This window comes from Odontesthes bonariensis, chromosome 1 (genome assembly GCF_027942865.1).
Source record: "Odontesthes bonariensis isolate fOdoBon6 chromosome 1, fOdoBon6.hap1, whole genome shotgun sequence".
Classification (NCBI taxonomy): Eukaryota; Metazoa; Chordata; class Actinopteri; order Atheriniformes; family Atherinopsidae; genus Odontesthes; species Odontesthes bonariensis.
Genome location: NC_134506.1, coordinates 2029027 through 2056186, shown reverse-complemented (window position 1 = coordinate 2056186; position 27160 = coordinate 2029027). Strand labels below are relative to the sequence as shown.

The 27160-nt window shown below is 43.6% G+C and overlaps 1 protein-coding gene across 1 annotated transcript; it reads right to left on the bottom strand.

Moving 5' to 3' along the window:
* Positions 1-22635: 22635 nt before the first annotated feature.
* LOC142384017 (E3 SUMO-protein ligase ZBED1-like) lies at positions 22636-26437 on the bottom strand. Its single transcript, XM_075469930.1, has 2 exons — positions 24530-26437; positions 22636-24063 (listed from the first exon to the last, which is right to left on the bottom strand). The coding sequence occupies exons 1-2, from the start codon at positions 25095-25097 to the stop codon at positions 23402-23404; spliced, it is 1230 nt and encodes a 409-aa protein (XP_075326045.1). The 5' UTR covers positions 25098-26437; the 3' UTR covers positions 22636-23401.
* Between the last annotated feature and the right edge of the window lie 723 nt (positions 26438-27160).

Below are 27160 nucleotides of genomic sequence, written 5' to 3'. Positions count from 1 at the left end.
TTGTCCTTTTGTTTTTCACAGTCAGGTTTTGTTTTGTCAAGGTTTCTCATAGTTAGGTTTTTTGGAATTCCGTCTCAGCCGTGCTTTTGGTTTGGATTGTTTAAATAAATCAAGTTTTATTTTGGAATATCTGCATCCGGGTCCTCCTTCACCACCACGCCACACACCCAATGTGACAGAAGGATCTGGCCTAAAAATGGATTCGGCAGATATTGATGCCTTTTGGGAGTTGGCCCTCTAATGCCCCTTTTCCACCGCCAAGCTAGCCCTACTCTACTCGGTTCGATATAGCCCAACACTACACTACACGACACGGCACCAGTAACATTTCCTTTTCCACCCAAACCGTGTCCTGGAAGTGGGCGGAGTCGGCCCGTTCACCATTAACGTGACGTCGGTTTCAGGTGATTACAAAGTGTCACGCCGCGGTTAGTCAAAAGTAAACACAACGATGGAGTGTAATGTGTAATGCAGTTGACAATCCATATTGTTTAGTTAAACCAAGCTCTTTATTAAAAAAGACAGTACAAAAGTAAACAGCAGGAGTTCTCTCAGATACAGGCGGTGACGCCAGTGTTGGTGCCGGTGGAATGCAGATAGCAGCTGTTGCCTCAGCTGCAGATTGCGATGCCAGTGTCGGTTCTGAAGCCTGCGGGATTGGAGAATCTTCGCTGACCTCAGCAACCGAACACTCATCGGTTGCACAAACTGAGTCTTGAGGGGAAAAAAATAAAAAGTGTGAACATACGAAACGCATGCACGTAACCGCATAGGTGAGACAGTGTGCTAGCCTTCCAAAACAGCGTTGTTTGCTAGCTCACTCAGAACAACTTACATGAGACACCTGTGTAACTTTTTACACAAGTTAAAGACTGAACATGTATTTGTTACGATATAAAACATGCATTTGTTAAGATATAAGCGTTGCACCAAGGGGATAAGAACAACACTTACCATTTTCCATCGCCTCCAACAAAGAAGTCTCCGAATCCAGGCCGTTCGCCGGGCAGTGACCGTAAATGCCGTCCATTTGGTCGAACCACTTCCATGTCTTTCGGTTTGACCCACTCCCGCTGTTGTGGTCCTTTACCTGCCGGTAATCACTCTTCAGCTGGTCTCGGTACTGCTGAGAATTCCGGTGATAGCCATGGTTAGCCATCAGCTGTTTATTCTCTGTTGCTCTCGCATGTGTGTTTTCATACGGCGGGTGATTATTTAAAGCTCAACTCAACTCAACTCAACTCAAACTTTATTTATAGAGCACATTTAAAAAACAACCGAGGTTGACCAAAGTGCTGTACAGGATAAAAGCTGCATTAAAGCTGCAGTCGGCAGGTTTTCAAAATTGCGAGTCTAAAGTCGGAAAATTCGAACTGATACAACTTTCAGGTCCCTCCCCCAACCTCTAACAAGCTCCGAATCGCCCCCCAAACCCCTCCCCCTCTGTGGACGAGGTTGTGCACGTGAGTTCACACCAGTGTGAGCGCACACAAGCTGGGGCAGACTCACGCTCAGCAGCGTGTGCACAAGCTGTGATTGACAGGTAGGATTCCTCCACCCAGTGGTGTAGTCTACGTTGAACGCAGGTATACGGCGTATACCCACCTCTTTTTTGGGGGGATTTCCGTATACCCACCTAAAATGCTCAGTATACCCACCTAAAATTCGTTTTTCAATATTTAGAATAGCAGCCACGTTTCATCAACTACCACTTATCATGGAAGCCTTGTTATAATTTAACAATACAACGACAACACTTCAGAATTGCATTCATTCGGAAATTGCGGCAGTCAGTCAATCTCCAACCAATCAGACGCGTTTTTTATGTCTCGCTGTCAGCCAAAACAAAAATCTATCATGGGGTGCGTACGTAGGTGCTTAGTGGCTAAGGAAAGGACTTTGTAAAGTCGAGGCTTCTACGAAAAGTCATTGTACATCTGGAATGGGCTGATACGATATGTTCTCCATGTTCTCACCATTCTGATCGGATTATGGAATTATCATCTCATCATCTCAACCCGAGAGTTTGCATTTCCAGGGCACACTTTTCCATGGCTGTTGACACGTATGGTAGTGATTTATTAACACGTTGTCTAACTTTCGTGAACATATTGTAATGACTTCACGGAGGCTCTGAGACCGGCGGTTGCCGAACGGCTCTTTATTAAGTTATTTCAAGCAGTACAATCGCAGAACACGGGTGACTCTCAGTCCTGCTCCGCAACCAGCCCCAGGAGAACACCAGACCTGCACACAGACTGGCCCACGCCCACTCCTCTCCCCCAATCACCAGCCCACACCTGAGTGACATGACCTGCGGTCCAGTGATTGACAGGGAGAGGAGGAAACAAGCCAGTCCGTGTGCTTTTACCCTCATTCTGGGTCGTTACAATATATTATTATTATGATGATGATCATTATTATTTGAAAAGCCTCAATGCGTGATGAAAACATGCCAGTGAATTTCGCTAGGTAGCCGACCGCGAGCTGCCAGGTTAAACAAAGCAGCAGCGTTCCAGGTTTTTTTGTTGGGGACGACGAGGATCATGGCCAGGCGCAAGGGACAGCAAGACCTTAGGAACTTTTTTAATAAGGTTGCCCGACCTGACGTTTCCGAAAGTAAGTTAAGTTGAGTCAAAAACATAATTCACGCTTTTTATGAGACTAGTATTGCTACCAAGTTACCCTTCTAGGTTGTTTAATTTGTGGACATAACACGGCAATAACACAGGCTAGTCATGCTGTAGTCTAGCTTTCGTTCTTCTCTCAATACTAGCAAGCTAGCTACTCTGATCCACGTTTGCTTACTTAGTTTAAAATTCTAGACGTTTGTTTATCTGGGATTCTTCTTTGGGAATAACTCCCAATCGCCATACCTGTCTGTATATGGTCTACATGATGATATGTACAGTGGCTGTCTGGATTAAGTAATTTATCTATCATAAACTAAACTTTATTTACTAGCCAGAACCATGCTATCTCCATGGTATGCATGGATGGGGAGATGTATCTGTACTTAGGCAATGGTAATTACATTATCTACTACACTGTTACTGCGATATAATGTCAGATGCAAAAACCTTTAGTGCATGTGATGAGTTTACAAAACAGGCTATATTTCTATAGGCCTACATTTAAAAATCAGTTCATTTCATTTTGTTTGGGCTTGACTTGCTGTAGGCCTACTTGATAGTAACATTTTTGATTGTCATAGATGAAAATGCTTAAAAATGAAACTTTACATTGGCCTATTTTTTGTCATAGCTTTTAGAGGGCTTTTCATCTGAACTGTGTTATGTCATAGTATTGTAGTACTATGGTACTTATTACTTTTCAATGACTATTACAGCGCGCCACTGGAGGTACGGCGTGCATTAAGGGGCTACTATTGGTTCCGAGGGGTCCCGAGTCCCGACCCCTAGTTTGGTACCACGGGCCAATGACTGGCCAACTATACAGTATACCCACCTCAAAAAGGTAGACTACACCACTGCCTCCACCCTAACTTGATTGGTTAAAAACAGCCGGGAGCGCTCGATTTTTGCAAGCATGATTACAGGCTTCAGAGGGAGCTACAGATTTCGTTATTTTTCCTAAACAGCCTATTTAATATTCTACTTCCAGAATCCCATGACAGTTCAAGCTAATATGACTAAAAAAAAGTTGCCGACTGCAGCTTTAAAGGTAAAAGTGAATAATGCAACCGTTCCAAGCAGTTAAAATCAATAGACTAAAACACAGTGCAAAAAAATAGAATAAAATAAGTTCAAATAAAATACTTTAAAATAAATAAAATAAAGATATAAAACAAATCAAGGTTATCAGCCAAGAGTCTACTTAAATATGATTAAAAGCCATGGAGAAAAAGTGGGTTTTTAAGGAGGATTTAAAAGCCTCAAAAGATCCTACAGATCGAATGTGCCAGGGAAGGTTATTCCAGAGCCGAGGGGCCGCTGCCACAAAGGCTCGGTCACCTTTGGTTTTGAGTTTTGTTTTGGGGGGGACCAGTAGGAGCTGATTCGAGGATCTCAGTGATCTGGCGGGGGCGTGGATATGAAGGAGCTCGGTCAAATATTGAGGGGCTAAGCCATTAAGAGCTTTAAAAACAAACAATAAAATTTTAAAATCTATTCTAAAAGCAACTGGGAGCCAATGCAGCGAAGCTAAGACCAGGGATATGTGGTCACGCTTGCGTTTACCAGTGAGGAGGCGGGCCGCTGCGTTTTGTACGAGCTGCAGGCGGCGCAACAGTGACTGATCGAGGCCAATATAAAGCTCCCCGAGCTTCGTTGCGTGTATGACGTACTTTCACCTGACCAATCAGTGGACAGCACTGATCACGTGACGTTTTAGCACCGACTAGTACCGACTAGACCCACCTCTGAAGCAGGTACTAGCCGGGGCTAAAAATTGTAACGGGTCCCACCTTATACCCGCGGTGGAAAAACTCCCAATCAGGGTAGAGTGGGACCGTGTAGAGCTGTACCGGTACAAAAATGTTCGGTGGAAAAGGGGCATAGGACTGCTTAGGGCGGGAAACCAGCTCTTGGGAGAACCTGAAAGGGACAAATAAACTTTTGGACTTCTTTGTGCAAAAGCCGGTTCAAACGATGTATGGGATGACGGAGATCAGGGAGGAGGCTAGGAGGGTGGTGGACATTTTTGGTCTGAAGCCTGTAAAAGTAGCCGCAATGTACGCTGATTAATTTCAATCCTACCAAAGTAGTTATGATTTATAACCTAAGCCAAGCAAATTTACTTTTTAAAACCAACCAGAACGTGACAAAGTTTTGTAACCAGCAAAACGGCATCCATGGGGGTGACAGTCACACTATAAAAACAATGTATTTCAGACCTGTCCTACTGGGAGGAGGGCTTGGGGGCAGTCCCAGTACCCACAGAGCGACTATATCCCTCAATTGTTGATTGTATGAGCCAAGAGCTTTGGTCATTTGGCCGCTAGCCCATTACAACCTCCCCCTAAATCATGATTAATAAGTTAACAGAAGCGTTCCTCACAAAAAAGAAGCAGCTGCTTGATTTCAATACAATTAAAGGCGGGGTAGGGGATCTTTTTCTGGAACATTTTTTTACATATTGCTTGAAATATTCTTCACACCCCCATTGCAACCAATTAATTAAAAGTTTTGACACAAATATGAAAAGTTTTAGTGGCCTCTAGAACGTACAATCTAGGAAAAACAGTATCCAATCATTGTGAACGGACCGTTCACAATGATTGGATTCTGATGCCATCTATCAAACTGCAATCTGCTCCTCCCTCCCCCTCCCTCTCCTTCCCCCTCCTTCCCCCTGTGCGCGTACCCTGCTCCGTGAACGAAGCTTGGCAGGAAGCTAAACAAGAGCCCGCTTGGCTAGCACCTAGCATTATTAAACGTATAGTTAGCATAAACTAAATACTAAATACTAAATACGGCAACGATCGATGCTTGCTGTCAGAACAGCGCTCGTGCACTTTCGTGCTCGTGCGCGTTCATGTACTCTAGAGGCGTGCCTTCGGGGGGAAAGTGAAGAAAAGGGTTGGGACTTTTTACCTGTGTATTTTCAAAATGCAGCTTCGCTCGACTCAAAATCCAGGATCTCCTACCCTACCTTTAATGCCTGATTAAAAAAAGATCCCAGAACCCCAACAAGTTGAAGAAAAGACACCATGCAAGTAGGACATAAGTAGTGGAATTTGAACTTGTTTCATAATTTTAGTTAGTTTCTTCTTTAATTTGTGACTCTGCTTTTTGGAGGAATCTCAAAAGGTTAATCCACTAAAGCGAGAGGTTCAATTAGGGATGTCCCGATCCGATCATGTGATCGGAAATCGGGGTGGATCATGTGGTTTCAGACTCGATCGGAATCGGACGATACATCCCGATCAGGGATTGGATATATATCTATATATGTATATCTTTTCTCATTTTTTATTTTTTTTTTTAAATCAGAACTATATTATTTCAAAACAAATGGGAAAAAATAACAACTTAGTATTTACTGTTATGTGGTGGTACAGAGTCCGACCGTCTCAACTCCACACAGAAACAACGCATGCGGCATGACGTCACTTTGCTGCCGCAAAGCGAAGCAGAACACGGCAGCAGCATGAAGCTGGGGGCGCAGAATGTCTGCGGAGTGGAGGGGTTTTAAAGTGGAGGACAAAAACGTTGCGATTACAAACTGCAAACCACCCTAAAGAGAAGTGATCCACTTCATTACTGGAAAGAACATGCTAATCAATTCCCCTCCGGGACTTCCAGTATAGCGGCGAGCTGAGTGGACGTGCGTTAACCTGCTCTGCTACCCTGTTGGCTTCTTAAAAATTGTACTTGAGTGGGTGAAATACCTCCATTTCGATAGATAAGCTTAGGGTAATGCCTGTGTCACAGAAAAAAGTCAGTCAAGGGCAAAATAAAACTCTTCAGGATAAATTTCTAAAACTTTGCATGAACCATATGTAACCCACTTATAGTAGATACACTGAATAGCTAGGTTCGGTAAGAGCTCAATTACCATAGACCTGAATAGCCAAACAATGAACAACACCAACACGAGTAAATTGCAAAGGTAACTCTTTTAGTTTGTACCGTCACAAAAGTTGACAACATTTATACATACAATGATATGAAAAATAATAAAGAAAAGAAAAATGCGCCTTTAAAATAATGAGTTTTGTTTTTCTTAGTACCGGTACTGTTTAGTTTGTGTTCCCTCCAAATGTTCTTAGGCGATTAGAGTCACGTGCCAACTCTTTTGGGTGTGTAGCAACTCTGCCAACCAGGCTGGCCCTACCACCAATTGTAGTTAGTGATGAAGAGTCAATCCAGCTTCTTAAGGATCTTTGGGAGGCTCGCCATCTATGGTTCACAGAATGATCCCGAATCAATCCATCCAGGGCTCTGAATCCTCTCCGATGTTTCTATAGAGACTAAGGGTCTCCAAAAGACCTGACCTGTTTAATTTGATAAACAGGACCTTTAAGTAAACAATCTAATCGTTGTACAACAGTAACACTAAAGTATAATGATAATGTCATCTTTAACATTCTGGCCTTACATTACACTAAGCTTAATAACTTCAATGTGGAAATCAAGTGTCCTTTCATGAATCATTGGGTAATAATTCAAAACAATAACATCAGACATTATGATTTAAATCATGAGCAAAATATATTCATTTATCATGAGTTTCTGTAATAAGGATCATGAAATTAAACCCCAACTCACAAACTGAAAGAAGAAAATTCCTTCACATTATAATTTGGATTACAAAATAATAAACTTATTCCCCTCTTTAATCTAATATGAGAACATAAATCTCAAAGCATTCCCTTCCTTTAATCACATGTATTGACACAAATGGTTGACCAACATGTACTATGTGCTGCAGTCACATGTACCAACATAAACACAATGCTAATCAGCTAACAATTGTGCAGTGTACTATATTTAGTGCACAGGCAAAGGTCTCAAATGTTCACAGAGCAACAAACTTAATGCAACAGTTCACTACAATATATCTCCAAAGAGCTAACCCGTTCAGCATATGAGTAGCAGATATCAAAAGTGCTGCAAATCACTAGCCTGATTAACATAGACTTTCAAATCTCTTCGAGATTCTGGTCTGACCAAGACCATAACGAATACGATTCGAAATGGCCTGGTCAACCCGCCTCCCTCGGGTTGCTACTGGTTGTGGCCAGAAAAGGCTGTGCCTAAGCTTAAGCCAATCACACCACTCTTTCCTCTGACGTATGATTTAGCTACCAGCGGGGCTAACTGGTAGATTAAACTCTTACCAAAGCCAGTAGGGAGCAAGGCGAAAACGTCTTTCCTGTCAAGAAATGATTCAAGGGCTGTTCTTTGCTCGATTTTTAACGAGAATCTCGAACACTTTCATTACAGCATCTACAGCAGTGTCAAAAGCTTGACGCTGCTCCATGTTGATATTGAATGAAGCGCTTCCGTGTACAATCCATGGGTTGAGTGGCAGTTCAACCACGTCACTACCTTGAACACGCCTCTACCCTGGGCCGTTGGCGCTGCTCAAAGTTGATTGCTTCCCGACAAAGTGGGTGGAGTTCCCATTTTTTCGGGAACTCGAATCCACCTGAATGAGCAGTTTGCCTGAGTAAGTGTAGCAGAGCCGAAGGTGTTGCGTCACTGCGAGGGCGGAGCCTGGGTAGCAAATCACTCTCACCGACACGCTTCGTTCCAGTGCTGAGCGCCGTCGAGACTCTCAGCTCTCACACGTTGAAAGACGGTTCGCCTGTGTAACCGCTTGAGCACAGTGCTAAACTGTAAACAAAAAACTAGTTGGAGCTAACTTCAACTTAAATGATTAGTGGCACTTTTACAACAATAAATATCTTACCACTTTTGTTCAGTGGAGTGCTGCCTTCTACTATTGCGGCCGGAGTCAAAAGGAAGTCGGCAATTATTGCGTACAGACTTGTTTCCTACGCAATAGGCGGGACGTGCACGCTAATTGGATGCTAAAAGGCTACCTGCCTTTCGTATGGTTAGATGCGGTGAACCTGAGCGCTGCCTTCAAGTGCAGTTGGAAGGTGTTGCTTTCAAGTGCAACTCAGAAAAACAGAAAATACATTTTAACACATGAAAAAACTAATAAAAAAAAGCTATTTCCTTCTCAGGTTAAACCCATGGTTTAATCAACCGAATTTTACAATGACAAGTTTGAATTTAAGTTCAAGACAGAGCAGACTGAGGTTGCATGTCTGGACTTTAGTTTTGGCATGGGGCAGGGGTCCTCCGTGATGCTGTTTGTACAGCAGATGGTGTACTTCCTGAAGAGTTGCTCGATGGGTGGGAGAGGGGCCCTGATGATCCTCTCTGCTGTCCGTTGCATAGACTTCCCTTCAGCGAATGTGAAGTTTGCAAACCAGATGGATTAGATGTTAATCTGATGTGTTCTGTCGTGGAAAAATCTTCCCTTGTTTCCTAATACCTCTGATGAGAAATGAAATATAGAGATCTCTGTCGTTTTTGCCGGCCGGCCACGTGTTTATTTTCTTCTGCAAAGGGGTCAGTCAGCGTTCATGGTGAAGAAAGACTCAGGACAAAGGAAATCAGAAGCATTTATACAGGAGGAAGGGGTTCTGTTTTTTCAGATGTGTATTCTTCAACCGTCAGCTTCTCTTGGTCAGCTGTTTCCGGTTGAGCTCGCGCGAAGTCAGAAAAAAACTTGTGTGCGCGACCTTGCGACGCGCGAGGATTTTTTAGCTTGCGACGGGGGGCGTGGCGGAATTTTGGGTCACGTGACCGTTTGCGCCATTTGCGACCAGCTAGTAAGAATGGGTCAAAGCGAGGTTGCGCCGAGTAAGAATCAGGCTTAACAATGGTCATTCAAATGATTATTGTCTCTGTGTTAATCAACAGACACATGGTCTGCAGACATGGGTCTACAACAAGGTGTCATTTAAAAGACAAGTGGTTAGCAGACATCGAATTTACCATAACAGTTCTTATCAGTGTTAGGTGACACTATAGTATTTAAGAAAGTAAAAAATTACATAACAGGATTACATCTGTTAAAAGGTAACTTATTACATTACTGTTGCTTTCTTTGAAGAGTATGTCGCCATACTTTTGCATTACCAAATATAAACACCCATTTAACTAAAGTAACACTTACCTTTTAATGTACTTCCTTTACCTAATAACATAGCCTATTATACAGTTTATAATCAAAGCTCTGATAGTAATGACAGATATAATATCCCCTTAAAGCTGCTTTATCAACAATTACCCTTACAAATAAACATGCAGTCAGGTGTATGGGGCATTGTAGAGATTTTATGAATGATTTTAAGTGAGTGACTGCAAAGCAACAAGCAGGTCAGGATAAGAGGGAGTGGACATTCTTCAAAATACCTTTACAACATACAGGACACATGACAGAGACAGCTGGCAGGACTTTCAGATGTGGAGTGGGTCATTTATTGGCATTCTGATATATATATATATATATATATATATATATATTTTACCTTATTCACATTAAATTGAGAATATCAACAAAAACACATACGTTCTTTCATCAGTATTTTTCAACATCAATCGATCTGTTTAGGTACTGATTCGGAGAAAAAAAAACTCATTTTCCTTTTGGTATGAAAGAAAAACATCTGAAAAACAACATTTTCACCCCTAACTTGCAATAATCCGCATCGAGAGGAGTGAGATGAGGTGGCTCGGGCATCTGGTTAGGATGCCTCCTGGACGCCTCCCCGGTGAGGTGTTCCGGGCCCGTCCCACTGGGAGGAGGCCCCGGGGAAGACCCAGGACACGTTGGAGAGACTATGTTTCTCGGCTGGCCTGGGAACGCCTCGGGGTCCCCCCAGAAGAGCTGGAGGAAGTGGCCGGGGACAGGGACGTCTGGGTTTCTCTGCTAAAGCTGCTGCCCCTGCGACCCGACCCCCGGAGAAGAGGCAGATGATGGATGGATGGACTTGAAATAATTATGACAGAACTGGTTTTGTCATTAAAATGAGATTAAGTATTATTCTATTGTCAGATTATTTTTCAACAGTGTTTGAAACATCTGAAATTTGGAGTAGCAAAGTGAGAGGCAGAGATGCTGAGTTCTGTCCCAGTGGCCTCTGCTTCAGTCGATGTGTCACAAAATGAGAACTTAATAATGGTGCTGTGAACACCTGTTTGTGGTAACAGTGGTATGAAGGAGGTTCTTTGTACAGTGTCAGCGCTCAATATACATTGTTTTGTTTTCCATGTTCTATTCCGTCTCATGTTTAAGGTCTATTTTGTAAACAAAAGCAAAGAAAAAGAAAGTGGTTCTTTGTTTTCCCAGAGCAAGGCTGCTAAATGTTAAACAGCTGATCCCTTATAGCTGAGCAGTTCCTGAACCCAGGAAAACATAAAGAGCTTCTCGAGAGAGAGAGAGCCCACTGGACAGGAGCCAATTGCTGTCTCTGGTATGCCATCTAATATCCTGGAGGACAAATGTGTTTCATTCATCTCACATTCATAAAGTGAAGGGCTGGCTGTGTCAGGCCTTCTTTCTTTGTAGTAATTTTCATGTTTTTACTTATGGGTTTTAAAGTACCAGGGTATTTTCAAAAGGATTCAAATCAATAGAGACAGTGTAAGGAAAACCAAATTAAATTTAAAATTTTATTTTATTTGAACTTTATTGAAGCAGGAAAAGCCTCATCGAGATTAAAAATCTCTATTTCAAGAGCGTTCTGGCCAAGACAGCAGCACAGAGATAAAAATTTACAGACAGACATATCAGCACACATACAAACTGACTGATGTATAAAATTATAATCCAAAAATCAGGCAGAACATCTACAAACAGATGTATCTGCCACCAAGTCAGGTTTAATTACAGCAACCTTAAAAGGCTGAGGTACATATCCTGTCAACAAAGACAAGCCCCAGCTGAGATTAGAACCAGGAACCTTCTTGCTGAGGTGACAGTGCTAACCACCACACCACGTGCAGCCCGCAGTTATTTTCTGATATGCCTTATACAGACTTTAAATTTTTTTTTTTAAAAAGATTCGACACACTGCGGCTTACGTGGAGTCTCTGCCCTAAACCTCGGTAACCACCGGATTGTCGCTTTTCTTTAACATTGCGCATGGACTGTGCCTTATGAAGCAATGTGAGTATCTGCCAAATTCTGGCGTGTGGGACTTTTCTTTCTTACTGCTTGTAATCTACCAGGTGAAATGTTCTACTTTGCCGTGTTCTTGATGGACTGTGTGTGTTTGTGTCTATGAGTAGGAGCGCGTTAAGCACTTGTTGCTCCTGTCGGCCTCCAGCTGCAGATAGGAGAAGGACGGTTTTTCCCGACATGTTTAGTAGGATCGTTGCCAAACTACAGTTTTTTTCTTTTTTTGAATGTTTTGTTGCACAGCTCTTTGTTCTTATTTTTTTTTTTTACTTATTTCACTCTTATCCAGTGTGTGGTGGATCTCCTGGTTCTATATGCTTTCTATGATACATGAATAATACCAAAGATGAATAAGCTGCGAGTATGCACCTGGAATATACGGGGTGTCCACAGCCCTATTAAGCAGAGAAAAATAATGACATGTCTAAAGAAGGATGATATAGATGTTGCTATGTTACAAGAGACACATCTTGATGACACAGAGCATTTAAAGTTGCAACAAGGGCCATTCGGACAAGTATTTTTCTCATCCTTTACAACAAGAAGTTGATATATTCTTAAGGTGATAGTAGGCTGACTTTGTTACTGCCTTAATGTGTTTTTCCAAACTTAGGTCTGAGTCTATCACTACATCCAGATTTCTGGCCTGGTTGGTAGTTTCTAGGTGTATAGATTGAAGTTCTGTGGTGACCTGTAATCGTTTCTCTTTGGCTCCAAAGACAATTACCTCAGTTTTGTTTTTGTTTAGCTGGAGAAAGTTGTGGCACATCCAGTCATTAATCTCCTCAATGCATTTACCAAGAGCCTGTACAGGGCCTCGGTCTACTGGTGACGTTGTAATATATAACTGCGTGTCATCTGCATAGCTATGGTAGTTTATTGTGTTGTTTTTTATAATCTGTGCCAGTGGGAGCATGTAGATGTTAACCCATTTAGGCCTAAAACGCCTGGAAAAGAATGCCTGTAAAACCTATGGGCGATTTCAGAAAGACCCCCTAAAACCTGAAGTTTTTCTGGAAATTCAGCAATTGTGTCAACGCCTACTAAATGATTGATTTCTCAGCCTCTGTAGCAGATAGAAACAAAATTCAAAAGGTATTTGAGAGCTTACACCTGTGGCTTTCTTTGGAAATTGAGTTTATTTACATACACCTTCACGAAAATAGAAAATGTAAAAAGTAAAGTGCAGGAACAATGCTATTTTCAATTAGAAAACAGTATTAAAATAAAATAAAATTTTATTTTATATTTAAATGATTTATTTATCTATTTATTTTATCGCCAGTAATCTCTTCGTACTGGCAGCACAAGGAGCCCATACACATTCCAATAAACGTTTTCATCTCCGGCACAGTTACGTGTGACCACCTTGCCATCTTTGCTCGAGCTGGAGTCTGAAGTAGCTGGTCACTGTATCTATTCGTCTCGGAAACGAGATGCGCCCAAAGCTCCTCAGTAAAAATATGATTAAATGCCTGCAACGGTGTGGCATCTGCAGGTAAATCGACTTTCACCCCTGGTGTGCGGTTGAAATCTCTCCGTCAATTACGGTGGTAATTGTCAGTCTTCCACTCACATTCAAACCCTTCAAAATCATCCTCGTCGTTATCGTCATCTTCAAACATATGTGCTAGCCATAAATCTCCATCAATTGGGTCAGCACGTTCTTCAGCATCATCAAAGCCAAGAAACTCCTCACAATCGCTACCGTCTGAAATGTCTTCCCACTGAAAGTCCTCCATGCTTGTTCGATGTAACTTAACTTCAAAACAATGAGACGAGGAACATGACGACACTCTCACGTGTCTATTATAATGCATTCATTGGCGCAGAGGTCAATAATTGGTGCAAAACAACCTTATACATGAAAAAAGACGTGTACGCTTTCCCGGCCTTAAAGGTAGAATAACGCAACAGCGCCCCCGGCTTTAAAGGTAGAAATGCGGCAATGCTTTTCCCGGCCTCAATGGGTTAAACAGAAGAGGTCCCAGGATGGAACCTTGGGGAACTCCACATGTGATTCTTGTCTGCTCAGATGTAAAGTTACCTATTGACACAAAGTACTTCCTGTTCTCTAAGTATGTTTTGAACCAATTTAGTAAAGTTCCGGAAAGACCCGCCCAATTTTCCAGTCGTTTCAGTAATATATTGTGTAATAATATATATATTAATATACAGCACTGAGATCCAGTAAAACTAAAACTGACATTTTTCCACCGTCTGTATTCAGACATATGTCGTTAAACACTTTGGTCAGAGCAGTCTCAGTGCTGTGGTGCTGTCTAAAACCTGACTGGAAGGTGTCATAGCAGTTATTTTGTTTTAAAAAATAATTAAGCTGTTGAAAAACCGTTTTTTCAATGATCTTAAATCTTATTAATCTTAAAAATGGGAGATTTGAGATAGGCCTGTACCAGTCCGACACCAGGACCCGCACCAACCTACTTTCACGGCGGCGTGCCCAGGGCAACCCAGACCCCCCCAGGCACAGGCAGGGCACCCCCGGGGCGCAAGGCAGCGCCCAGACACCAGGGCACAGGCCCATTACTACACCCCATGCCAGAGCGGCCACCCGACCCAGAGCCAGCGGCCACCACCCCATGCCCCCCAAGAGACCACGCCCCACACCGCAAGACAGCTCCACCCACAAGCCCCCCAAACTGCCAACCAGGCCAGACACACAGTCCCCCCAGCAATGATCAACCCGGTTCACACCGAATACCGGTTTATAATTTCGTTATGATATGAATTTTTAATATACCGCCATACCGGTGTATTTGATTCCACAACGGGGGGAACGCTGCGTCGCGCGACATTGTTTGAGACGGGACCCTTTTCAGTGTTGCGCTTCTAAACACGCATGTTTACTGTCTATGGGTGCGAGGTGGTAATAAGCACTTGCGTTACGCGAAGGTGAAGGTGGATAGGGTAGACATGGAAAGTTCCGAAATCGAAGCTGCAGAATTAGTAGAACATGCTGACACAGAAGAACTTGTGCCAAAAAAAGGAGCCGGTGTTCTGTCAATTTCTCCTACTTGTCGAGAATTGCTACTTTGTGGTTTTGTGCATGCGCCGAGCCGATTTTCTAAGTTTCGTTTTCACGCTCATAATGTTTTGCTACCCTGCGTCTTAGCTGGTGTGTAACGGTAACATCCTCAAAATCCTGATTATTTTCTCTTTTGGAAGACATGCAAAGTAATAAAACACTTATCGTATTAACAAGCAGTTAGCTTAACGAATTTGCCCACTTTTTTAGCCAAAAAATCAAAACAATTAGACAAAACATTCACGCAACACAGACAAACAAGAAAACTAATCTGTGTCTAAAACCTAGAAATAACTCTGACGTTATGTCACAATTTAATAATGTTGATTTAAAAATCCTAGAGGAAACAGTTAGGCAGCTGAAATCAACAACTTGTTCTCTGGACATAATACCATCCGACTTTTTAAAAACTGTTTTTACCTCAGTAGAAAGTGATCTCCTACGAATAGTTAACAGCTCACTGGCATCAGGCATTTTTCCCAAGTCACTAAAGACAGCTGCCATTAAGCCACTCCTAAAGAAGAGAACTCTAGATGCCTCTATGATGAACAACTACAGACCTGTCTCTAACCTCTCTTTTATATCCAAGATTATTGAGAAAGTTGTATTTAACCAGCTCAACGACTTTCTGAATGAAAGTGGAAGTCTTGATAAGTTTCAATCAGGCTTCAGACGTCATCACAGCACTGAAACAGCTCTGGTCAAAGTGTTAAACGACATTAGGTTGAATACTGATTCTGGTAATGTCTCAGTCCTGGTTCTGTTGGACCTCAGCGCTGCGTTTGATACTGTAGATCACAGAATCCTGTTGCACAGGCTGGAAAACTGGGTTGGACTTTCTGGAGCGGTCCTTAACTGGTTCAGGTCCTACTTAGAAGGCTGGAGTTATTTTGTTACTATTGGCAGCTATGAATCTGAGCGAGTGGCCATGACTTGTGGAGTCCCCCAGGGGTCAATTCTTGGACCTCTTCTGTTTAACTTGTATATGCTCCCTTTGGGTCAGATATTGCAGAATTTTAACATCAATTATCACAGTTATGCAGACGATACACAACTTTGTGTGTCTCTGTCACCGGACGACTGCAGCCCAGCTGACGTTCTGTGTCAGTGTCTGGAGGAAGTAAACACCTGGATGAGAGAGAATTTTCTACAATTAAATGAAGACAAAACTGAGATCATTCTGTTTGGGAGCAAAGAGAAGAGGGTCAGCGTTGGTACATATCTTGAGACTCGGGACCTTATAATCACTGACCAAGTTCGTAACCTCGGAGTGTTGATAGACTCAGATCTGACTTTCAGCAGCCACATCAAAGCTGTCACCAAGGCAGCTTTTTACCACCTCAGAAATATCAACAGAATTAAAGGTTTCCTCTCCCAAAAAGACCAGGAGAAACTCATCCATGCATTCATCTCCAGTAGACTCGATTACTGTAACGCTCTTTTAACTGGACTTCCCAAAAAGAGCATTAAACATCTGCAGCTCATCCAGAACGCTGCTGCTAGAGTTTTAACCCGGACTAAGAGATCTGAACACATCACACCAGTTTTAAAATCTTTACACTGGCTTCCAGTCAGTCATAGAATAGATTTTAAAAGCCTGCTGATGGTTTACAAATCCCAGAATGGTTTAGGCCCAAAATACATCTGTGATATGTTCAGAGAATATAAACCCAGCAGAGCTCTTAGATCCAAGGACTCAGGTCAGCTGGTCCAGTCCAGAGTCCAGACTAAACATGGAGAAGCAGCATTTAGCTGTTATGCTGCAAACAAGTGGAACAAACTGCCAGTGGAGATTAAACTTTCACCAAATGTAGACATTTTTAAATCCAGGTTAAAAACATTTCTTTTCTCATGTGTCTATGCATGAAATATCTTTTAACTTATCTAGACTGTTGCCTGATTTTAAATTCATTTAAATGATTTTATTTGTTTCTCTTTATATTATTTTATGTATTTTTAATGCTTCTTGCACTCCCTGCTGCAATGCTTTTATTTTATGTAAAGCACTTTGAACTGTTTGTACATGAAATGTGCTATACAAATAAATTTGATTTTGATTTTTTTTTTTGATAACATGCACAAATGGGGTGTCTGAAATATGACGCATATTTGAGCATGTTGAATAAGTGGAAGGCGCCTATGAAAGTTACGTTACTCCATGAGGCAGCAGCTTTTCTCTCTCACAATAAATACACAATTTTTCTCTTCTATATAAAAACATTGATTAATAACAGTGATGCTGTTTTTAGGAATGGAAGAAAACTGGACTACAGTTCACAAGTACCTGAGGGACACTTCTGTCTTTATTTAGGTGACTCTGCTCCATCATTGTCATGAATGCATTGAGAACAGGGGGAGCATTATTTGACAGCGTGTTATTGGATTATCAAAATGTGCTACCCTCTTAAATATTGATTAGAAAATGTTATGAACATGCTGCCATTCATCCTACAGTGGCAGTGAGGTGATAAGTCGTTTTACGTGAATGCATTGAGAAGGGAGAGCATTATTTAACAGGGTGTTATTGGACTATCAAAATATGCTACCCTCTTAAATAAATCAATTTCATTACACTTTTTATAATTACACACATGAGAGACAAAAAAAAACTTACTTTATGACTATTTGATATACAGAGGTAGAAAACCATAAAGTAGCATTTTTTGATAGGGTAGCACAAATCGATAGACAAGCCTATCGGTTTTTGCGGCGGTAGCATTTCTCAACGAAGTAGCACAAATCGACAGAACACCGTGTCTGTAATTTGGAAGTTTTTTGGTTTCAAAATATCCGACGTCGACCAAACAACCATTTTATGCAAGTGTTGTCGGGCTACAGTTGTCACTGGAGGTGGCAACACGAGCAATTTGCTCCATCACTTTAGCCGTAAGCATGTCTGACTTAGAATATCAAGAATGCATGAAGTTAAGGTCAGCACCCGCCACATCAGCAGGTAACACGGGGAAAGCAAAAGAAAAGTCTAGCCAAATGTCACTTCAAGACGCACAGTAAAAGTTCTGTATTTTGACTGCAATTGTGTTTGCATTCCGATTCCTCACTTCATTAGAATCATGAGTAGCACTTCTTTGTAAACAGCATCATTTTGTGGGACGTTATTCTATGACGGTAAAATAGACAATCCTAAATTAATCTACTGCAGTAATTCTGTTCTCAATCTGTAGAAAATGCTGTGAACACCTAATTATGCATGGAAAAAAAAATACCGTGATATACCGTGAACCCGTGAAAAAATACCTTGATATGTATTTTTGGTGCATAAGCGTGTGCATAATTATCAGGTGTGTTATCTGTGGAATGTGAGCAGATATTTGAGTGTGTTAGACCCATCCTGAACGTCTTTTGTCCTGTATAATGCGTTCTGTGAAGGATTTTGTGTTGTATGAGCTGCAAATTAGGATTTCGAGTCATTCTGAAGGTGTTCAAACCAGGGTTATTATAGTTTTGAAATTTTCATTAGTTTTTATTTCTATTTAGTCTTTCAGTTTGGTTTTGATTTCAGTTTAGTTTTAGTTAGTTTTATGAGTGCTTAAATAGTTTTAGTTTAGTTTTTATTTTGAGGAATTGACTAGTTTTAGTTTAGTTTTTATTTAGTTTTAGTCTTAGTTTCAGTTTTTCAGGTATTTTGAGGAAAGCCTTAATTAATTGATTAATTAACCAATTGTAGGGTATTTAAGGTTCTGACTGGAGCCACACAGACCACACAGGAAACAAGGTTGCACTCAATTTATTGTTTATTCTCCCTTAGTCAAAAAAAGGGGGAGTCGGTGACAGAGCTGGATGAGTGTCAATGAGGAGTACCAATGTCCATGTGATTGATCTACCTGGTCGCTGGGGATCCTTTGAATATAGCCAGACTGCACAAGTTTATCCAGCTCTTCTTGGTATTTCTTTGCCAGTGTGGGATCTTTGGACAGACGTCTTTCTGTAGCACAGAGACGGGGCAAGGCAGCTTCCTTGGGAGCTTTAAGGAGAGGAGTGTTGGGAGCTCTTAGCAGGGGAGCGGCATAGCGCATTACACCATCTATCTCTACTCGTACGGTTTTGGAATGGAGTAGATAGAGGGCTAGATTGTCTTGTTTTGACCGTGTAGCTGTTTTCTCATTTACATAGGGCAAGGTGTCAATCTGCCAGAGCCTCTCTACATTCCTGAGCAGTTCACTTTTGAAACAGGTAAGAGCGAAGGACAGAGTGTGATGATGAGTTTGGACTAAACTGGCCGGTCCCTGCAGAGCCCATCCTAGCCTGGTATGTACAGCCAATGGGCCACCAGGGGGGCCTATGAGAATTGGCTCTATGGCTGTAATAAGATGAGCATAGTCTGAACCAATGAGTACAAGAGGGCATGCATGTTCAACAAGTTGTAATGGAACATCTCTGAGATGGTGATACTGCTCTAGTAGCTGTCGCACAGGATATGTGTGCTCTGACAGGCCAAGATTGTCTGCAGTGAATGCACTGCTGATAACATGCCTCTGGTTTGGCTGGTTGATAGGGGAAATTTCAAAAGATACAGATGCTCCATGTAATTGCACTATATCTTGTCTTACTGTGCGTAGTGAGATGGTCTCAGGCTGAGCTGTGAGGCCCAAAGACTGAACAGCTTGGGGGAGTAGAATGGACCTGTCAGCCCCATCATCAAGGACTGCATATGTGGTGAAGGTCTTCTCCCCATTGTGGAGACATACATTGACAACTTTCAACATGACCTTATGGGAACGGTTGGGTTTGTCCATGTAAAGGAGCTCTGAGGGGGAGGATGTAAGCATCACCGTGGCTGATTTGTTTACATTGACATCATGGAGAATGGTTAGGTGAATCTCCTTACAAATGTTACATGGCCTCTTTAATGTGCATTTGTCAAATTTGTGTGTACCACATTTACGGCATCTGTCCTTCTCGTTGATCCATTTCAGAATGTCATTTTTGGAGAGTTTCTTGAAGTCTGGGCATGAACCAAGAAAATGGTCTCTGACATTACAGTGAGGACAGTAACGGTGCGTTCACACCAAACGCGATGCGAATATTCGCACCGCCTTCATCGCGCGATCGTTGCCGCAGGTGTAAATTAAATTCCATCGCCTCAAACGCCTCTTTCGCGCGAGTAAAAAAATGAGTAAATAGCTCAAGGGGCTATCCATGGCTGATCGCGTCCTTGTACCTGCTGTGGCAGTCCGAGATTCGTCTGAAACGCACACGCCGTCGTGTCTGGATCAGTGACATCATCCGGTGGTGCATTCAGCTCGGATAATTTCATCGCCTTCTCCAGGAGTTGCGTCTGGATGACGGCCGCCTCCAGCGGCACCCCAGGCCCACCAGGACCCAGCCCGACGACCCGCTCGGGAGGACCGGCGCCTGCAGCCGGCGTCCCGCCGAGAGATCACGGCACCGATCCTCCCGAGCAGGCCACCAAACTGGGTCCCGGCGAGCCCGAAACACCGCTGGAAGCGGCCGCCACAGGAGGATCGGTGCCGTGATCTCTCGGAGGGACACCGGCTGCAGGCGCTCCGCAGCTGGGCCGCGGCTCCGTTTCAGCTGCGGGGCGCCTGTGGTTGGTGTCCTGCCGAGAGATCGCGGCGCCGGTCCTCCCGAGCGGGTCGTCGGGCTGGGTCCTGGTGGGCCTGGGGTGCCGCTGGAGGCGGCCGTCATCCAGACGGAACTCCTGGAGAAGGCGGTGATTAAATTTTTTTATTTTATTTAGTCAGGGACCATGTGCAAAGTACATTAATTACAAAGTAAAGAGATGACCTGCACCAGATTGTAGCTTAGAAGCTAATTTCCATCTGCAGTCCCATCTGCATGCCACAGACACGACTCCATTTCAGCTGCGGAGCGCCTGTCCATCTGTCTCCACGTCACTGTCGTCCAGAATCTCAACGCTGATAGGCTGTCTGGCGCGAATATTTCGCCAAAGTTGGATTTTTTTAACTCGCGCGAATCGCATATTTTCACTCGCGCGGCGGCCCCCGCACCGCCTCACCGCGCCTCATCGCGCCGCCGGCTCGAATCCGCGTCTAATCGCGTCTTTGCATTGACTTTGTATGTAATCGCGTCGCCCGACCGCGTCTGGTGTGAACGCACCGTAAGGTTTGGGCTTAATTTGTACCTTCTCCTGTGCGCTTGATGTAGTATCCATTTCCCATGTTGACATGTAGACAGAGGAGACAGGTCTAGAGGGCCGGCGTTCATTTACAGCTCGTGGTCTTTCCTGTTTATGGAGTTCAACCGCTCTCTCTGATATGAGTTTAGCTCGTCTTTGACTGCAGCCAGGTTGAAAGGTCAAGGAGGGAGTAAGTTTGGTTTGCCTGCCCAGTAATAATGCCGCGTTTAATGCAGTACTCAACAAATCCATCTCTATACTGCACAGGGAGTTTGCTAAGCAGTCTGTCGACATGAGAGCCACATCTTAATTCAGAGCCATTAGGGCCCTCTAGGGATAGCAGCATTCCCGCCAAAGCATGGATGGAAAGGGAGAAATCATCCAGGGCCTCTACATCGCTTATGCGAATAATGGGGGAATTCAATATTGCTCCAATTTTGCTCTGAACAAGGAGCCTTGGCTGACCATATTTCTCCTCAAGCGCTGCAAGAGCTGTGGAATATGGTCTGGCATCATGCATGCTGGATCTGGCCAGTTTGTTAGCACCTGGGTGCTGCAGATGGTCCAAGAGGATCTGATATTTATAATGTTCAGTAAGATGTGGGTAATTTTCAAGGAGGTTACGGAGAGCCATTCTCAGGAGGGCAAACTCACTCTCTTGACCACTCTTGAACACAGGAAGTGAAGGTCTTGGTAGCCCATATGCTGAGGCTATTAACAGATCCATGTTATTGGGGGGTTGAATAGGTGAGCTTGTGGCTGCTGGGACGATGTAACTTGCACTGGGGGCAATCTACCAGTCAAAGTGGGCCATCTAGGATCAGGCATGGATGCAGTATAAGCAGGAGCTTGAACAGTAGCTGAAGGTGCAGTTGCATGGTGAATAGGAGGGGAGGAGTGTGGTACACTGACAGAGGCATGGTGACTGGAAGACTGGGTAGACACACTAGGCATGGACAGCATTGCAGCTTGAGCAGTAGCTACAGGGGGCAAAGGGCAAGACTGAATAGAGCCTGTGGACAATGGGGCTGTTTGAGTTGCAGCAGCAGAATTGGGAGCTTGGACAAGGGCTACATTTTGATCCATAGGTTGAGGCATAGGAAATGTTTGGGGAACCCTGGGAAGGCCAGGCTCAGGGAGTAGAGGAAACTGTGAAGCTGCGAGAATTTGATTGTCAGCCTGCGGGATTCTTGAGGGGGCAGGAGTGAATATTCTGGATGCGGGCAGATCATAAAAGGAAGAGGTGGCTACATTAGGAGGTGAGGGAAAGAGAGCGGCAGCTCCACCAGGATCATCAAGGCTGTTTTGTTGAATGAAACTGGACACAAGCTGGGCTGATTCAAACTCTAGTTCTTTCTGGCGAATGCGTCTATTAATCGCAACATGTCTGACAATTCTCTCTCTATCCTTGTGCGCCTCTGCCTATCACTGCTGAGCTGCTTTGGCATTCTTATCAATCAGTTTGCATTGTTCATCCAGTTCTTCTTCCTCCTGTCTTTGTCTTTTCAGCTCCTCCAGCTCATCTTTCTTCTTCTTTGTCTCAAGCATGCTGACTTGGAGGTCACTCAAACAACTAGTGTGGCTGCTAACAGAATGCCTACTGGTGTGAGATCTAGCAGGGAGACTAAAGGTAGTTTTTGTACGAGCCCTCTTACTATGAGAACTACGGAAAAAGGTAGGATGAAGGAATGAATGACATCAAAATATGGATTACAAAAAAAAAACAACTTTATTTTTTAAAGGTCCATGACCCATTTACATTGCTTAAATCAAAAGCAAAACTCAAAAGATACTTTGACACTCCTTGAAAAAATTAAAAGACAAAATTAAAATTCCATAAATTCCAATTTTTGGGAAATAAGGCCATAGTGTTAAATGATGAGAGCAGAGGGGAGGAAAACAATCAGCTGGAGATGAAGCTGCAGGACTAACACTATTAATTAAAGATTAAACATCTCAATTAGTGTTGTTGTACACAGTGTACACAGTTCTTATTCCATACAAGAAAAGAGACAGGAAATGGTCTGAGCAGGCTTAAGGTTATGGAGTGAGAACACATTAATCTGACTTGGTTAGAGGTTGGGGTGGACAGGTTCCTAAACAAACCCATTCCTAAACAAACATACACACACATGCACAGGTACTATTGCCACCACATATCTTTAGTTAAGTAACTTGTTGTTAATCTTGAGGAAAACCCGTTGCTCAAGAGAAGTTGTAGCCCGATTTTTCAGACCAGATAATAGTAGCCCACACATAGAGAAAATGCGCTCCACAAAAGCTTGGGAGGCAGGGGCACTGACTAAATCTAAAGCCACTGGGGACAATTTTGGATAAATGGCTTCCCTCGCCTTCCAGAACTCCAGTGGGTTGTCACAGACAATTCCTTTCTGAATCTCATCCATGTACTTTGTCATCTCACTTGATGGAGTGTTCATGACATTATTGCCTGACCTGTTCCCTTCCAGGCGGGATGCAAGATAGGAGTATCTCTTGAGGGCACAGGGCACAGGTGAGGCAGTTTCAGTGTCCCTTTCATCTGTGGTTGGATTAGACTGTCCTGCTAGGGTCTATACAAAGGTCTCTGCTGCAGTCTGCAAAGATTTCAATTCTGGTGAGTGCAGAACAAAAGAAACACTAGGGTCCACAAGGCAGGCTCCTGCTGCAGTGGCATCGAAGCTGCAACAGTCAGGGTTGAGAATGCCAGCAAACCGATCTCTCAGAGACCTCAGCAGCAACTGAGCAACAGGCTTCAAAACAACAGTGGTGGAAAGTAGGTGTGCCTCAAGGTTTAAAAGGCATGGCACAACATGAGACAAAGACTGACTGTCATTCTGGAGCTGGTCAGTGTGCACTGCAAAAGGCTCAAACAATTTGAGCAGATTTTCGAGCTTGGCCCAGTCACTTGTGAGGAGAGTGTCCATATTCAAGTCCTCCAGCACCTGATTGAGTTCTCCTTTTGTCTCCAACAGTCGGTTTATCATGTGTAGGGTACTATTCCAGCGGGTGCTGCAGTCCCTTATGAGAGTTTTGCCACATCTTCTCACCATTTGCTCGTTTGCAACAGATGACTTACGTACAGCATGAACCAAAAGTCTTGCCTTCAGTATGGTGGATTCAACACCTGGGTGCTTCATTGCATCTTTTAGTGCAAGCTGCAAGGTGTGGGCCAGACAGGGCATTCTTTGGAATTTGTTACACTCTTCATCATTCTCCAAAAAGTTCTCCAGTTCTAAGAGAAAATACACAATGCATGCCAGTTAAAATGCAGCCTACCTGTGTAATGGGACACAGTCATTTAGTGGTGGCAGGAGCTGTCAAATTATATTTATAACCACAGACCAGCGTTTCTCAAACTTTTTCAGACCAAGGACCACTTAACGTTGAAAAAAAAAAAAACTCACTCCCCAAATATCCGCAAAACACAGAGTGGTCGCTCGGGACACTTTCAGCCGTAAAAAAAGATAATTTGACCAACTCAAAAGGCGCCATTTTGTTACCCAAAGTCAGACCACTGATCTCAAAAGATTAGTGATCAGATCAGTGGGTCACACGGCTATACAATGTACTTTGGGTAAGGCAATTGCATCATATTTATTGTACGGCTCTGACTTTGAGAAACGCTGCCATAGACGTACGGAAACATCGTCTCACATACAACACTTAAGCTACATTGTTAGCTAAATAAACATCCTTACCTAAACCATTCTCCTCGGCCTCAGTATCCGAAGACTCCGTCTCTGTGTCGTCAGCCTCGGTGTCCATCAACTCCGGTCGCGCTTGAAAGTCTGCGCCCACCTGTTCTTGTCTGTCTCGCAACAGGCGTATGGCCTTCACAATATTGCTCCCATTGTCGGTTACCACTAGCAGCACTTTGTCGTCACTTATGTCCCATCTTTCCAATGTCAGGTCGATACAGCGGGCGATCACCTCACCAGTGTGTGGGTGATCTAAACGATGCAAATTTAACAAGGTATGCTGTGCCTTACCGGTGGGAGGGTGGTAAAAGCAAGCAGATACTCCAAGAAATGCCGCTGTTAGACCTCGTTTGCTCCATCCATCGACACACAAAGTCAATCTCCTAGCCTCTCTGACAATATCTTTCAATTTTTCGGTGGCCGTTTCCATTCTTGCCCCCATTAGACTAGTAACTCGGGCAGACCCTGGAGTTTTGAATCTGTGCTCTAACAATCGACAGAATTGTTTGAACGATGTATTGTCGCACAGTCTTGTGGAAAGCCCCGTGTCAATGAACATTTGAACCATTGCCAGCTCACGCTTGTGATGCTCTTGTGTGGTAGTACACCATGTACTCTCCTGTGAAAAGCATTGTGTTAGGGCTTGCTGCGTTTGTGGAGGTCTTTGATGTCGTCAAGCTGTCTGACTGTGAGCTCACGTTAGCCATCTCCTGCTGCTCCCTCGACTCCTGGAACTTTTCATGTGCTTCTCTGTGAGAGCTTCTCAGGTGAACTTTCAAATTAGTGGGATTTTTCCCTTTTAGCTGTATCCCACAAATGTTACCGTCACGCTTCATCACCACACATTTACTTTTGTCTACTACGGGGTCATACTCAAAGTATTCCCATATGGGACTGTGCCGCTTTCTACCTGCCATTTCCATCAAATCTATGTCTTATATCTGCTACCGTCAATGTTGGTTTGCACATCAAAGCATCTTCTTCGTCATCCTTGGAGTTTTATGGGAACCGTCATTGCTGCCACCTTCTGGAACAGGGACGAAGTTGCGCAAATTGAAGGGGAAAACGAAACGAGAACGAACACAAAGCTGGTTTTACCTGCAATTCTATTTAGTTTTAGTTCGTGTTGCCTTGTTCATTGTAGTTTTTATTTAGTTCTCGTTTTTTTTTAAACTGTGGTTTTTATTTTTATTTCAGTTAACGAAATTGTTTTTTCACTGCTAGTTTCAGTTTTAGTCTTAGTTTTCGTTAACTATAATAACCCTGGTTCAAGCACATTTGTGGCCAGAAGTTATGGTTAGAATTAGAACTGAAGGATAGATCTGCCTCCCATTTCCCATTTTTCACCAGTGTGGAATTTGGCCATGGAGACTTCTTCCTTCCAGAGATAACCTTCACCTTAATGGGAGAAATAGCATCCATAACATTTAACATTTTAGCATTGAAGCTACTGACAAGCTCATTGACTGAAGCCCCAGACAGGGCAGGTGTTAAAGAGAAGAGCTGGATAAAGATCTCACTGTTTTCAGTTCTACACCGTTTGGAGATCACTGCTGCTGAGACATTTGTGTGCAGTGAAATCGTACTCTCAAAGAAAACACAGGAATGATCCGACAGGCCCACATCAGACACAGTAACCTTTGAAATGCTCAGACCCTCAGAGATCAGTAAGTCTAGAGTGCACCCCCTATTGTGCGTGGCCTCTGTTACATGCTGAGTCAGCCCAAAGTTGTCCAGAGTGTTACTCAGGTCTTTAGTCCCTTTGTCCTGAGGGTTGTCCACATGGATGTTAAAATCACCAACAATAATGACATCAGAATCAGAAATTTTAAAACCTTCTAATAAACAGGGTCCCAGCTTGTCCTGGGAGAAGTCACAGCTGCCATAATCCTCGCAGCCCGGACCCTCTACACATCAGACTGCCGGACCCTCTACACATCACACATCAGACTGCCGGACCCTCTACACATCACACATCAGACTGCCGGACCCTCTACACATCACACATCAGACTGCGGAGACAGAACATGATGGCTGCGTGGAGGGACAGCCATCTGGGCTTCGTTGCTTTGGCTGCTCTGCCAGGGGAGGGGCTCGGTGGCGAACCTTTGGCCGCTCTGGTGGGGGGTTTATGGGGGGCAAAAAGGGATTGGGCTGGGGGGTAGATCTGAGCCCAGCGTTGACCCGCTCCATCATCTGCTCAGTGAATTTCAGGTGAGGGGAGGAGGGAGAAAGGGAGGGTGAGGAGCGCAATGACCTGTCAGGGCTTTGGGGGCCTGGGGAAGGTCCCTGGTCCTGGTCATTGGTGCTGTCGAGAGGGTTGGGGGCAAATAAGGACCCCTCTTCTTGCCTCTGATGTCTCTCCTTTCCGAAGCTCTTCCCGGGTGGGGGCAGATGGAGTTCCTCCTCAAGGTTTCTGCTGGGCTTTGTTTGTTCCTCTCTATGAGATAACTCCTGGTTTATCTCAGTCTTGGCACCGAGCACAGATGGATGACGTAGGAAGTAAAATAAGTTGGAGGAGAACAGTTTCACCCCTGTCTTGTTGAAATTAAATTCATTTGCCTTAAAGGCCAACTTCCACTAAAAAACGGTTTTACTCGCTCCTTCTCAAAAAGGGAGGGTCACCCCTAG